The 13,330-nt window shown below is 36.7% G+C and overlaps 1 protein-coding gene across 1 annotated transcript; it reads right to left on the reverse strand.

Annotated features, from left to right (window-relative positions):
- Positions 1 to 2,251: 2,251 nt before the first annotated feature.
- CTXN2 (cortexin 2) lies at positions 2,252 to 2,497 on the reverse strand. Its single transcript, XM_045901900.1, has one exon. It carries the CDS (start codon positions 2,495 to 2,497, stop codon positions 2,252 to 2,254), a length of 246 nt encoding a protein of 81 aa, XP_045757856.1.
- Between the last annotated feature and the right edge of the window lie 10,833 nt (positions 2,498 to 13,330).

A 13,330-nucleotide genomic window follows, 5' to 3' on the forward strand; every position in this document is an offset into this window, starting at 1 on the left:
AGGAGCCCACTTATTTATTCCTTAACCTTTTTCCTCTGCCAAAGACTGTGCATGCGTCCTATAGTGGCCAATTTCCTTTTTCCTTGCTGCTTGCCTGCCTGACTACAGTGTCATGTGAGTTAGTTTTAGTCTTGGTCTTACATCAACCAGACATTTTCATTCTAAGCCTTTTATCTCTAACTGTGAAATGAAAGTCTTCGTTCTCTATTAAGGGGATTCAGACGTTCTGGAGCAGATGGGACATGGTTTGGAGGATATGGATGAAATTACACCATCCATAAAGCCATCCTTGAAAGGTAAACCCAATTTAGGCTTTTCAGACATGTGGGTAAGGTAACAGGAGGAAACTGTCTGGAGGTATGCTCCTCTATTTTAACTCTTGTCTTTCCTGATGGGGCTCTAAGGAAGGGGCGGCTAGAGGATGATCTGACTATGATATTGGACATTCCTAGAAGAATTAGCATTTCATGAAGTTTCCATGATGTATCCATACTGTAACTGTTCTTCATATTTTTTATATTGTTTCTGGCTCTGAAAATATAGACTCTGACCATTCTTTCCCCTACTGCCCCCCAAAAGTCTAAGGTGAACAATAGATCATGAATAAATGCCATGGATGAAGACACTTTTGGTTAAAAGAATTTCCGTTTAGTGGGACTGAAAATAATACTATGGTGGAATTGATGATATCTGAAAAGCTGGTGAGTGTTGAACTTTCAGAAACAATGCTCATACTTCATAAAGTTTTCTTGTGTTTTGGGTTCTAGGATCTTCTTTTTGAAGTAAAAATCTGTCCTTGTTATGTTCCAGTCACCAAAATGGAGGGTCTTGTTGGGTGTCTTCCCTGGGGGACAAATGGTGCATCTCACACTTGGATCCATATCTTAACAAGTACTTTAGAAGCCTGGGTCACAAAGGAGATACCTAGTGTCCTGGGCACACGTAACTTTCAGTGTGTCCAGCTGACTTGGCTCAATGAGATGTTCTTGGACAAAACTACTAACTGGCTATAAGGTGTCGCAGGCTGACACTCCTGTACCTACTGGGGTTCAGAGCTCCTTGAGGTGTGGGTTTGGTCCAGAAGATTAACAAACAACACAGATGTGTTCTAAGTCTACTAGGACATGGAAAGTATCAGGAATAAGACAGCTTGTTTTGGAGTGCCGTAGACTTGAGCAGTAACCATATTTGTAAGCTATATAGAAATGAGGATAGTGTCTCAGAGTACAGCATGATGTTTACAAACAATGTCTCTGACATTAGACTGCCCACATTCAATTCCTAACACAACCACTCTCTAGCTTGATGACCTTGGGAAGTTATTTAATCTCTCTCAGCTTCAGTTCCTCATCTGTGACATTAAGATAATAGAATGGAAATAGTAGTGTTGAACTCACAGGATTCATAAGGGTATCAAATCACATAATAAGTGGAAAGCACTCAATTTAGGGCTAACTCTTAGTAAATATTAGTCATTCTTTTTTTTGGTATGTTTGGCAGTTTTGTGTTCTGGTGACACAAATATTTTTGTATTTATTTATCTCCTACTATATTCCTCCATTTGGTAATCATAAAGAGTCAGAATTTTGTAGTTGGAAAGAATTTTAGAATAATATAATTCTATCCTTTCATATATCAAATGAAGAGAATGAAGATTGAAGAGGGAATAACTTACACTAAGCCATTGGTTCTTGAGGTTTGAGGATCTCTGTTTCTATTGCCAATGAGGGTAATAAATAATGATTGCAAGGTATGTTTCAACAGTGTTTTATGGTTTTCAAATTGCTTTCACATTCATTATACATCACTTTGTCCTCTCAACATCCCTGTAAGATATGCAGGATAGGTTTCTTTATTCTTGTTTTGCAGGTGTGGAAAGGTGCTCCTTAACTAGCTTTCTAGGTCATAAAGCTAGTTCTTGACTAAGTCAACATTAGAATTCAAATCACAAGACTTTAGACTCCTAACTGAAAAACTTCTAATGACATCTCAAATCTTCATTCATCTCAGATCTCTGGATTTCCAGATATGTTCACAGAGTTCATAGGGCACTAGAATTGAAAGGGGCATTAAAAGTTCTCTGATTAACCTCCTCACTGAAGTCCATACAGATTAGATGACTTGTCCAACTACACATGTTTATTGAATTTACTGAATGAAATGAGCCTCTTCCAGTATGTTCAAGGAAATTACAGTTGTATATTCCATGTGTCCCAGTGGCATAACCCTAAAAATCCTAAAGGTAGAATTCTCACGCAAGTGCATATTCAAATGTCCCTTTATCAAACTCTTCAACTTCATCTTCCCATGTAGAGGAGGGCATGCTACTATATGGGTCTAACAGGATTTTGAAGCATCTGATAATAAGAAGTCCCAAGAAGATACACAAAATCCCAACAAAAGCAAAGCCAGTTTTTTGCTCCAGAGTCAATGAAAACGCTGATACTTCGTTGACACTCATCTTAGCTGAAGAGTTGCCACAGTAGATACTACTCATTATTCACTGTCACATCATTATGGCTCTTCAGAATTCCTGCTGGAGTCCCCTCTTGGCCTAGATACAAAATTGGACTCAGTTTAGTGTTATTCATGTATGGTATTGAGCAGGTAATTGTTTTCTAAAATCTGGCAGTTTTCAAACCCTCTTGACTTAACTCACAAAAGACATGTGAAAACATCAGAAATGGATCAGGATCAAATTGGCACTGGAGATGCTACTTTTCTTGTAGTAATTACAGAATTGCCTTTGTGGATACCTGAAACTATCTATATACACTAAATATAAAATCAGGTATGAAAGTGAATATTCAAGTAATTAACCCTAGAAGCTTTTGATTCATTGTGAGATGGTTAAGTCACTGCTTCCTTGACCTGAATTTTTACTTCATTTTTGCATGTGTAGATAACACCATAAATAATCATAGGGTGTGAGCTGGTCAAGCTCTCTAAGGTCCATGTTTTGAGGTCTATCTCCAGTGCCATTTTGTCTGATACAGATTCCAATCCTTTTAAATAGGTGTAATATCTTCTCTCTTTTTCATTCTCTTAGCTTTTAAACTTATGTAGTTGTGTTTTCTTTCCCACTACCACTCCATATGCTAAATTTTAATTTCTTAAAGAGATAAATTGTGTTTTTAAAATTATTTTAATAAGACCTGTACCCAACATAGCATCCTGGAAATAGTAAGCAGCAGTAGCTACGGATCATTAACCATCTCCCCACCATCCCCATTAGCTTTTAGCACCCTAAATAAACATAAAACCCAAGTTAAACAGCATATTTTCTATAAACATTCAGCTTCAAGATGAGCTCCCCAGTTCTCTTCCCAAGCAGATTCCCAGTCCTAAGCTCCTTCCGTACTGAGATTCTAAAACTACAGCAGAAGTGCTCTGAAAGTATGTGTTGGATTGAAACAAAATAGATTTTCCCATTTGATGTCTTAATGTTAATTAAATTAATTAATGAAAATTAAGATTAGTTAATTAAATCAAATGGTTACTAACTCATAGTCACCCTTCTTGAGGGGACTTTTACCAAATAGCTTGTCATCCAAAAACAGAGAATAATAAATTTTTTGTGTTTGCATTTTTATTATTGCTTTTTGTAACAATTCTTGAGAATTACTTATTAAAATGGCTGACCCTTCAGATTTTTTTGGATTCAATTTTCAGGAAACAATTGATGTAGAAGAGGTACTGGATGTAAGGAGTAAAAGGAAGTAATTAATAAGAACAAACTTGTAGCTTTCAAAGTTATTCACCAATGAATAAGCCAGTTAATATTAACCAATATCTTATTTTGTAATAGTTTGGATTACAAAACAGCTTTATCTTCAAACCTTAAGTGTCAGGAATATTTAATACATTCTGTAGTATGCTGTTATTTGACTTGTTTGTTTAATAAAAGGAAAAATATTGTTTCCAACTTCTCTGTTAAACTTCTTTCCATCAAATCATTTTTTTCTGTCCTAATATGTATATAGTAATTATACTCTAATTTTTTTTAAATTTAGTATCACTTAGGTGACTCAGAGTGATTTTTCTGATTAATCTCTTGTACTATTTATCCTGTGGAAGACATGAGACTGGACTGAATATCTAATGACCTTGGGACTTAACAAGAACTTTTTTTCTGAAGAAATCTCTTCTTTTATTGCTTTTGTCAGCTAAAGGTCTTTGGTTGAGATCCATTTATTCTCTGGTTCATTTGCTTGACAAGTGGAGAAGCTGCAAAGCAGGATGTTTCTACTTTGGAAATGTTGAACCAAACCTTTGTTGTGTAACTGACTGATTCAGCCAAGTAGCTAGTTTGAAGTATTTTTTCACTAGAGTCATGACCTTGCTAGGTTATATCACTTGAATATTTCAGAGGACATGTGGGTACAAGGAGGCAATCAACCTGGTTTATTGGTGAACACTGTGGTGTGGGGTGTCTAGGCTCCCTTCAATGGAGGACTTGTTACCCAGCTGCTGGGAGTGTTGCCACCAGATAGTCTTCAGCTGTAGCCCCTTTCATGGGGAGCTGCCTGCCTCATGCAAGGTCACTTCTATTCCTAGGACAGACCATTTTTAATGACTGATTGATGCAAGAGTAAAAGGCCTGGTCATCTTGACTCAAAGGAGCACAACTCTGAAAGACCATTCTAGATCTAGAGTTGTACATGGAGTAAACCAAGACAGTCACTGCTTCCACATTACAGCTCAACTTTTGCCCACTCCTGCCTACTTCCCCACTCTTCCGCAAGTGTTGAGCCCAAGGGTACTACTTAATAAACGTTCTCACACTAAACTCTGCCTCAGAGTCTGGTTTCTGAGGAACCAAACTTGCAACAATTGGTAGCATAAAAGTTAAAACATCTGGGCAGTTTTAAGAATCTGTACATTTTTCAGCTAGTTCGTTTTGCCATTATGTAGAAACAACCTAAACTGTGTATAATTATGATATTAGTTCAATTTATTTATGTGTTTTTAAAAATCATAATGCAGACAAAGACACAAGGTCATAGCTGATCATTAGAAGAGTTAAGTCCGTTAGCTCTTAATGATTAATCCACTAATCTCTGTTATTCGTATTATTATTTTTTTAAGATTTTATTTATTTCACAGAGAGAGAGACAGAGTGAGAGAGGGAACACAGGCAGGGGGAGTGGGAGAGAGAGAAGCAGGCTTCCCACAGAGCAGGGATCCCGATATAGGGCTTGATCCCAGGACCCTGGGATCATGACCTGAGCTGAAGGCAGACACTTAATGACTGAGCCACCCAGGCGCCCCTGTTATTCTTATTAAAACCCATCAACTGACCAAACAGACCAAAAAAAAAAAAAAAAAAAGGCATTTTCTAGCTGTAGCAATATAACACTCAACTCATTTATTGCTATTAAAATGAAAACACAGTATCTTCTGAATTTGAGATAAAAAAAATCCCTTATTAAATTATCTAATACACTAGATATGCCTTGTTCTGAGAGTCTCAGACAATCTGTGAATTACTTTCCTTTTTAATGGAAAAATAACTAGTTCTCAACTACTGATTATAGTTCCCAGCATACCATAGGTATCCCAAAAAATATTTGAACTGAATCAAAGTAAATTTATTGAAAAATATAATTTTTGATGAATAAAGTTCTGGTTTCTGAAAATCTGATTTTTAGGCATCCAGAAAACATGTCAAAAATGTTTAACATTTAGTTGAAATGAATAAGAAAACTTTTGTTTGATTTAAAAAAAAATTGGCCTTGAAGATAAATATCAAAATTCAGCAGCTCAGAGTTCAGTGTTTCTTGTTCATTTTTATCAGATTGATTAATAATAGCATTCCCAGAAAGATTCACATGATTTGTACTCTAAGTGATTCCAACCTGTAAGGGAGAGGTCTATGCACAAATAGGAAGAAAACAGCATGGGTTTCTACAAAGGCAATAGAAAGGATGAGGAAGTAAACTTGCATTTAACATATACTGTATCCCAAACATTAGCTTCACATCTGTTATTTTATTTAACCCCCATAATAACCATACAGGGTTAGTATTATTATCTTTAACATCTTGATGACAAAAGAGATGCAAAGATTAACAAATTTGGAGGGAATAGAGATTTCACTCATTTAGGGATCAGGAAAGTTTTTCTTGTAAGAGATTGTATTTGAGCTGAGTCTTGAAAGACAGAAGATTTAGATATGTGAGGAAGGAAACAACATGACAATAAATACAAAGGTGGAAAAGTGCTGAATTTGTTCAGAGGCGCAATTTGTTCAGAACAATTTGGCACAAGTAAAGGGGAGTATGGGAAACAAAGCATTGGAAAGGTAGGTTGAGACAAAATGTGAAATCTCTTGACTGTCAGGCTAAGACTTTGCAATTTATTTGCCTAAAGGCTGAGTTGTTTGATGATGAGGACAAAATAGACAAAGATTTCAGGGAGGGAGCATCATGGGAAAGAAATGGTCCAGCTAAGAAGCAATTTGGGCTTGGACTAACAAAGTAGATGTGTGGGAGAGGAAATGGGTTTGAAAGATATTTATAAAGATATTGGGGATTGTTTTGGCAAATGATGGAAGGTAGCGGGCCATGGAGAGAGAGAGGTATCAAAGATGACTCCACTCTATTAAGCCTGGACAAGTGTAAAGATAGTGATTTCATTAACCAAAATAAAGAAAATATGAGCAAAGTGTAAATTTAGAAAGTAAATGACGAGTTTAGTTCTGGTCTTAGTGAACTTATTGGTGTCCATACCTGGCAGTTTTAACAATAAGCAGTTTTAAACAAATTAACCCAGATCATGTTGTCCAGCATAAAATTGTTGGTGGGGAGACTATCTTAAGGATATTATTGACAAATAAAGCTTGTGTGGAAGAATGCCTCCGGATGAAGAGAGTTTAATACATAGAAGCATTTGTAGATCAAAACTTAAGACAAGGAAAGAATTGCTGAGTTTTGCAGAAAAGGGAAGAGCAAGGAGGACGCTAGCTGCTTTCAAATATTTCAAGTGTTACTGTAGGAGCCAGATCTACTTGTTCTGGATGGATCCAGAAAGCAATTTTGATGTAAACCCATTAAGGTTCTATTGCAGTCACCAAAAAGGATTGAAGATGAAAGAAGCCTAACAATGAGCCTCAGAGAATCCCTCTCTTACAAGAAGAATGCAGGATCTGCTAGTGGAGCTGTATAAGGAATGATCAGAGTCATAAGGGAATCTGTGGTAGGAAGTTCACTTGGAACAAAGGAAGCTAGAGTTTCTAAAGGTGTTGGTAAACAGTGTCAAATTCTGCAGTGGTGATGGAAACTAAGTGCTGAAAAACAGGGCCTTGGGTTTGGCATTCAGAATTTTTTCATCATTTTAAAAATTTCGGTTGAATGTCCATGAGGGACACTAAACTGAAGAGGGTTTTGGAGTGATGGGTAATGAATAAATGAAGCCAAATGATAAAAGAAATTTGACAAAAAAGAGTTTTTACTTGCACAAAAATTTAAGTGCAAAAGTTTAGATCTAAAGACCAATTATTTCCAATAATGACATGATTCTATATTCAACTTTTAAAAGTAGAGCCAAGTAAATTCAGTTGCGGTTCAGAGAACTAGGAAATTTCCATTTGTAACCAAAAATTGGGGTGATAAAGAACAGGGGTTTTATTAATATCTCAAAAGGAAGAACTTGGACTTGTATATTTATTTTAAAATTCTACCTTATAGTAAAGATGAAAACAAAATACAAGTCAAGGTAAACAACTAAAGGGGTAGTATTTAAACGTTGAAAAAAAGTCTGGCCATTGCTGCAAGCTGTGTCTACACAAGCAAATAAATAAAAAGTTAAGCAATTGCCTAACAATATGTCCAGCAAATAGATGCTCTTGGTAATTTAAGCCATAGGTGTAGCAATTGAAAAACCAGTATTTTCAGGCCTAAATTTTTCAAACATTGCCTAAACTTCCCCTTTTACTTGCTGTGTGAATGAACAACTTGTCTCATTTCAACAGCAAGTCGAAAGTTTTTGAGAATAACATCAAAAACTAATGATGTAATGTATGGCGATTAACATAACATAATAAAATAAAATAGAGTTTTTGAGAATATATTGTTTAGTGCAATGAGTTTTGCACCTTTCTATTGATATAGAGCATAATTTGGTAAAAAAAAGTATTGCTAGTAACAAAATACTGTTAAAAATAAAGGGAACTCTCCAATTACAATATTGACTTCTTCATAATAAGATATCTGGAATTACTCAACGAATGTGGATAAAAGATACATTTTCATTTTCTCTAATGTGTGACAGAGATGGAAAAGCAAAACAAATCATTAAGTTCTGTAAAACAGACATTTTAATGCCTACCTCAGAAGGAAAACATCATCTTAATATCTTGTTTACTGGGAAATAGAAAAATGAGAGACATTTAGACCATGAAGTTACAAAACCAGGATAAATAAACCCTGTTGAGAAAAAAGAAATGAATTTTCAAAAAAAAGAGTAGATGTAAAATTGTGTGGTAGAAGTTATTTTAAATATGCTACACCACAAAAAATGGATAAGAATGTCAACATTTAGGTACTTTAGAAATGCGCAATTGAGTTGAAAGTACACCATTTCCTTCATGGCAATTGTCAGGAACTGGGATTTTTAAGTCCTGATGAGTCATAGGATTGGGCCAATGGTATACCTGTAGACCAAAAGGCCAAAATCTCACTCAATAGCTTTGTAGTTAATAACCAATAAACAAAGTCTTTCTATGATCAGTCATACAAATCATACCATTGTGAGTATTCAAGCGAAGATAACAGTATTTTTATACTGTTTTACATATATCCTGTTATACTGTTATATATTGATATATATATCCTTTCATACACACGAATGTTGTATGTGATTTTTTCCTTCTGTGAATAAGTTTACTGATTAGAAATATAAAATTTCACTTTTCAGAAACCTATAGTTTGCATGTCACAATGAGCAATTACAGAAGCCAATATTGAAAAGAATATGCCCATAAAAAAAGAACCTCCTGTATTTTATTTTAATCAATAGGTTTTTTTCCTCTGGTTTATTTATCTATTAATGATAGTTCAAACAGTATACTGAAATAACACTATTATAGTGGAATATGGTAATCTTGGTGAAAAGTATTTTGATACTGGATATCAGATATAGTAATCTTTAACGCTAATAATACGAATACTCGTGATTTCATGAAATGAGACATGTAAGAAAACCCAGGCTTAAAAAATAATGAATCCTCCCATACACACATATACACATCCCCCACAGAATATCAAGGTTATTAAATCCCATTCAAAGTAAACAGGGAAAATCCCGTTATTCAGGCCACTTCTGCACAGAGCTAGTTAATCGTTAGGAATGGGATGTGTTGGAATTAAAGGAAAACCTTAAATTACAAACCCAGATGTCTTCATCATGATGAAGTGCATAAATTTCAGGCCTTCCCAGAGATCCAAAACCCCAGGATCTGCCAGAATCCCCACCCCCTTCGCCTCCAACCTTTCAGATTTCAACCTTAAGAGAATCTTCACGTGGCTCCCAAGGACTCTGACACTGGATCTTTTCAAAGCACTGGATATCTGGTCTGAAAAATTTCAAAATATCTCACTAGAGAAACCTGGACTGTCATTATCGTTCTGCCTTGTTTGTCTCCAGTTCTGTTTGGACACATTAAACTAAGGAAGCATAGAAACCTCCTACAAAACATTACGGGAGAGGCATCAGAAAGCTAACTGCAAACACAAAACACATTTTTTTTTTTTCTTTTATGGCACCAGCAGCAGCAACAGCAGCGGAAACATCAGGGCTCTTTCCTCCTTTAGAATCTGAGCTGACCAGACCTGCAGGCTGCATCCCTCACCCCCCTCCCTTTCCCGCTCCCTAGCTTCAGAAATACAAGAGAATGAAGACTGGCTTCTCATCCGGACCTTCACTGGAACCCTGTCAGTTAATGCGGAGGGCAGGGGGAGAAAGTTACTTCGCAGGCAGCGACGTCTCACCTTCCATGCTTGTTGCCATGGAGATAAAATCCCGCGAGTAGACTTAAGTGTTGGCAGGTTTGTCCGTGTTCGCTGATCGGTTCAGTAACAATGTAAAAGGCGTGTCCCAGGAACCTGCGTGGAGTCACAGGACCGTGGTTAGCGCTCTCCTGGCCTACGTGGGTAAATGTCTGTATCTGTCAGTGAGAGACAGAGGACGTGGGCGCCCGCGAAGTACGTGTGCGCGCGCTAGAGTATTTGCAGGAAAATGTGCCTGGATTTATTCGATGTGGCAGAGTGTAAATATTTGCGCGTGCGCGTGTATGTGAAGGCGTCTGTTTGTGAACAGAGAAGAGTTGGGAAATGAGAGGGGGAAGAAGGGAATGGGTCACGGCAGCAACAGGCTCTATCTATTCCTCAGTTTTGCTGAAAAGAAAAAAAAATAGGTGCTCATTTTCACTCATATCACACGGCAGGTTAGCAATCGGAGTTCATCACCCAGTTTTCTTCCTAAGGCAGTGGGGGTTTAATTAATTTATTATTAAAATCCTTGTTTTCCTCTACTCTGCATCAGTAACTGTGCCCCGGGCATTTTGTTGTGCTCCTTGACCGCAGTCTCAGCCGGGGAGTAGACGCTGAATAGGTCTTCCCTCTCAATCCAATAAGAGAAAGACAAGAGTGAAAGTGTATTGGTTTAATTGGGGACCGCATGCGTCATTTGGAGTTATTTTCTCCTATTCTTCACCTTTTCTACGGAAACTCAACCCCATCCTGCCCTCACCTCCGCTCCCCCCACCCCGCTTTTTAGGGATTGGCGTCCAGGCGCTGACCATAGTGCTGAAAATTGCGTAGTAAAACGTACATATGAGCTAGAATACACCAAGACAGGAATGCTCCATAAAAGCCCAGATGTAGTTGCAAGGCACGTTTTCTAAACAGTATTCAGTACATAGACTCTAAACTTAAACGGCACTGAAAGCAAAGCAAAACAAAACAAAACAACAACAACAACAACAAAACCTCTTCCCCTCATCCTTACTTAGGGGTCTTGTTGTCCACTCAATTACAAGAGTCCAATTCTATTCGTGTTTGAGTACTATATCCAGAACCTTCAAACTGCAAACACCTGTAGATTCTCTAAAAACTTAATTATTGATCCTGTAAATTATTAAATTGTCGGCGATTGGGGAAAATGTAGATGCCGAATTGGGTCATTGTTAATATAAAAAATGCTGAAAGCACATGATTGTAAAGATGTGTTAGAATTCAATAATAAAGTGAAGACAATGTGTATGGTCATTTAGAGTATTTACTAATTTAGGAAATTTCATGGTCTTATAAGAAATAGGCGATGTATAAATGGGAGTTCATATAAGACTATACTCAAAAATATTTATTCTTTTTAATTAAAAACTATTAAACACCCTGGGGGCACCTGGGTGGCTCAGTCGTTTAAGCGCCCAACTCTTGATTTCTGCTCAGCTCATGATATCAGGGTGGTGAGATTGAGCCCCACAGTGGGTTCAGCCCTTACCCTGTAGCCTGCTTAAGAGTCTCTCCCTTTCCCTTCCCCCTCAAATAAATAAATAAATCTTAAACAAAACAAAACTATTAAACACCCTATAACATAGGTGAACTGCCCACCAATGAAGAAAGTGGAGGAAGTTCTTCTTCCAGTAACATGTTCCTAGCCATGGCTTTATTGACTCTTTTTAAGCTTGCTAAGGGCTCCACCCTATTTTGGTAGTATGTGCTAGAGCAATGCCTCCTGAAACTTAATATGCATATGAATCCCCTCAGGATCTTGAAAAAATGCAGGTTTTCACTGAGTAAGAGTGAGTTTGAGTCTCAGATTCTGCATTTCTAACAATGTCTCAGGTGATGCCAGAGGTTGCTAGTTCAGGACCACACTTCAAGCAGCGAGGTTCTAGAAATACTGTATTCTGGCAATGCAGTCACTCATAGAGTATGGGAAAGGAGGTCGTTTTCTTCCATCTATTATTCTATGTATGTTTCTAGACTTTTGCAAGAATGTTTTATTCAAATAAGTTCAGAAGTTAACTATTTTATTCGCACAGTATTAATAAATCGTTTTAACTCAAACTGCTTATAAATTTGATCATTTGGTTTTGATTTTGACATTGTCTGAACACATTCTACAGTTTACATCACTCTATATTTCATACTATAACCTGCAATCCCCATTCTCTTTGCAATCCAAACTCAAGGAAAAAAAAACTAAGTTGCATGATTTTACTGCTCATGTATGGGCCCCACGCCAAGGATTTGTTGTCATGATTGGAGATTTTGACTTGTCAATTTATGACTTTAAGTATGGCTTCATACTAAATACTCATTAAACTGATTTTACAAATCCGAATGTTACAGATCTAATTCTCACCCAGTTTAGAAAGTGAGATAGGGCCATTGTTTCATAGATCATTTGAGTAAATGCTGATCTGTCATGTCACTGACATAACACATGTATAATTAGATTTTGAAGGTTCTTCTGGGTGGTTTTCTTCTTCTTCTTCTTCTTTTAAATCCATACATATATCAGTTGGTACAGTGTTTTTAGTCAATGCTTTTGAATTGATGCCAAAGGTAAGTTTTGACTATATATTAGGTTCCTTGGTGTTAGTGCATGATCTTGACCTTTTTCAAGCTGTATGAAAGGTGTTGATGTTCTGGAAAGTCTGCAAAGTGGCTCATTCAGGAAAACGTAATGAATTAAAAATCCATTATGTTCCACTTCCTTTGCTAGTTGCTGGGATACAAAGATAAACGATCTTTGGTCTCTGACCGTGATGAGATACATTGCAAAACAACATGGCAAGTCTACTAAGTTGTATAGAAGCACAGAGATTAATAATTTATATTTTATTTTCCATTGCCAAAGAAGTGATGAAGAATAACAAAATAGAGAAAACCCAGAATACCTGCATTTCAGGTCCTTGTCAATGCCTGCTGTTCAATTTTTATTTTAAAAAATTGTTGAAAGCTATGAATGCTTTTCTAAAGCACATGTGGTTAATCCATACTTCTGGATAGCTATGATTTATTTTCAGAGCAATCCAAATTATTGGAAAGGTAAATATGTGGGTGCATTGTTTAGACCTTCCCCAAACAGAATTGCCTTTCCTATGCTTTTACATTATACTTTCAGCTTATATGCAAATATTCTGTATAAAACAATCCTCAGTTTACATGCCCTGCTCTATGTGTACTATAGGGTTGCTACTAAAGACTTGAACTTGCCCAACACATCACTCATTATTCCTTATATGAGATCTCTTTAAAAACATTTCTTTCATTGCCAATTTCATGAATTGAACTCTCATACTCCTCCTCCTCACTTAAAC

Source organism: Mirounga angustirostris, unplaced genomic scaffold (genome assembly GCF_029215605.1).
Source record: "Mirounga angustirostris isolate CCGP_5_RB_7025 unplaced genomic scaffold, mMirAng1.0.hap1 SCAF_9, whole genome shotgun sequence".
Taxonomy (NCBI): Eukaryota; Metazoa; Chordata; class Mammalia; order Carnivora; family Phocidae; genus Mirounga; species Mirounga angustirostris.

Excerpts from the sequence above, each read along its gene's own strand:
- CTXN2 (XM_045901900.1), bottom strand. The coding sequence starts at position 2,497 with ATGAGTAGTATCTACTGTGGCAACTCTTCAGCTAAGATGAGTGTCAAC.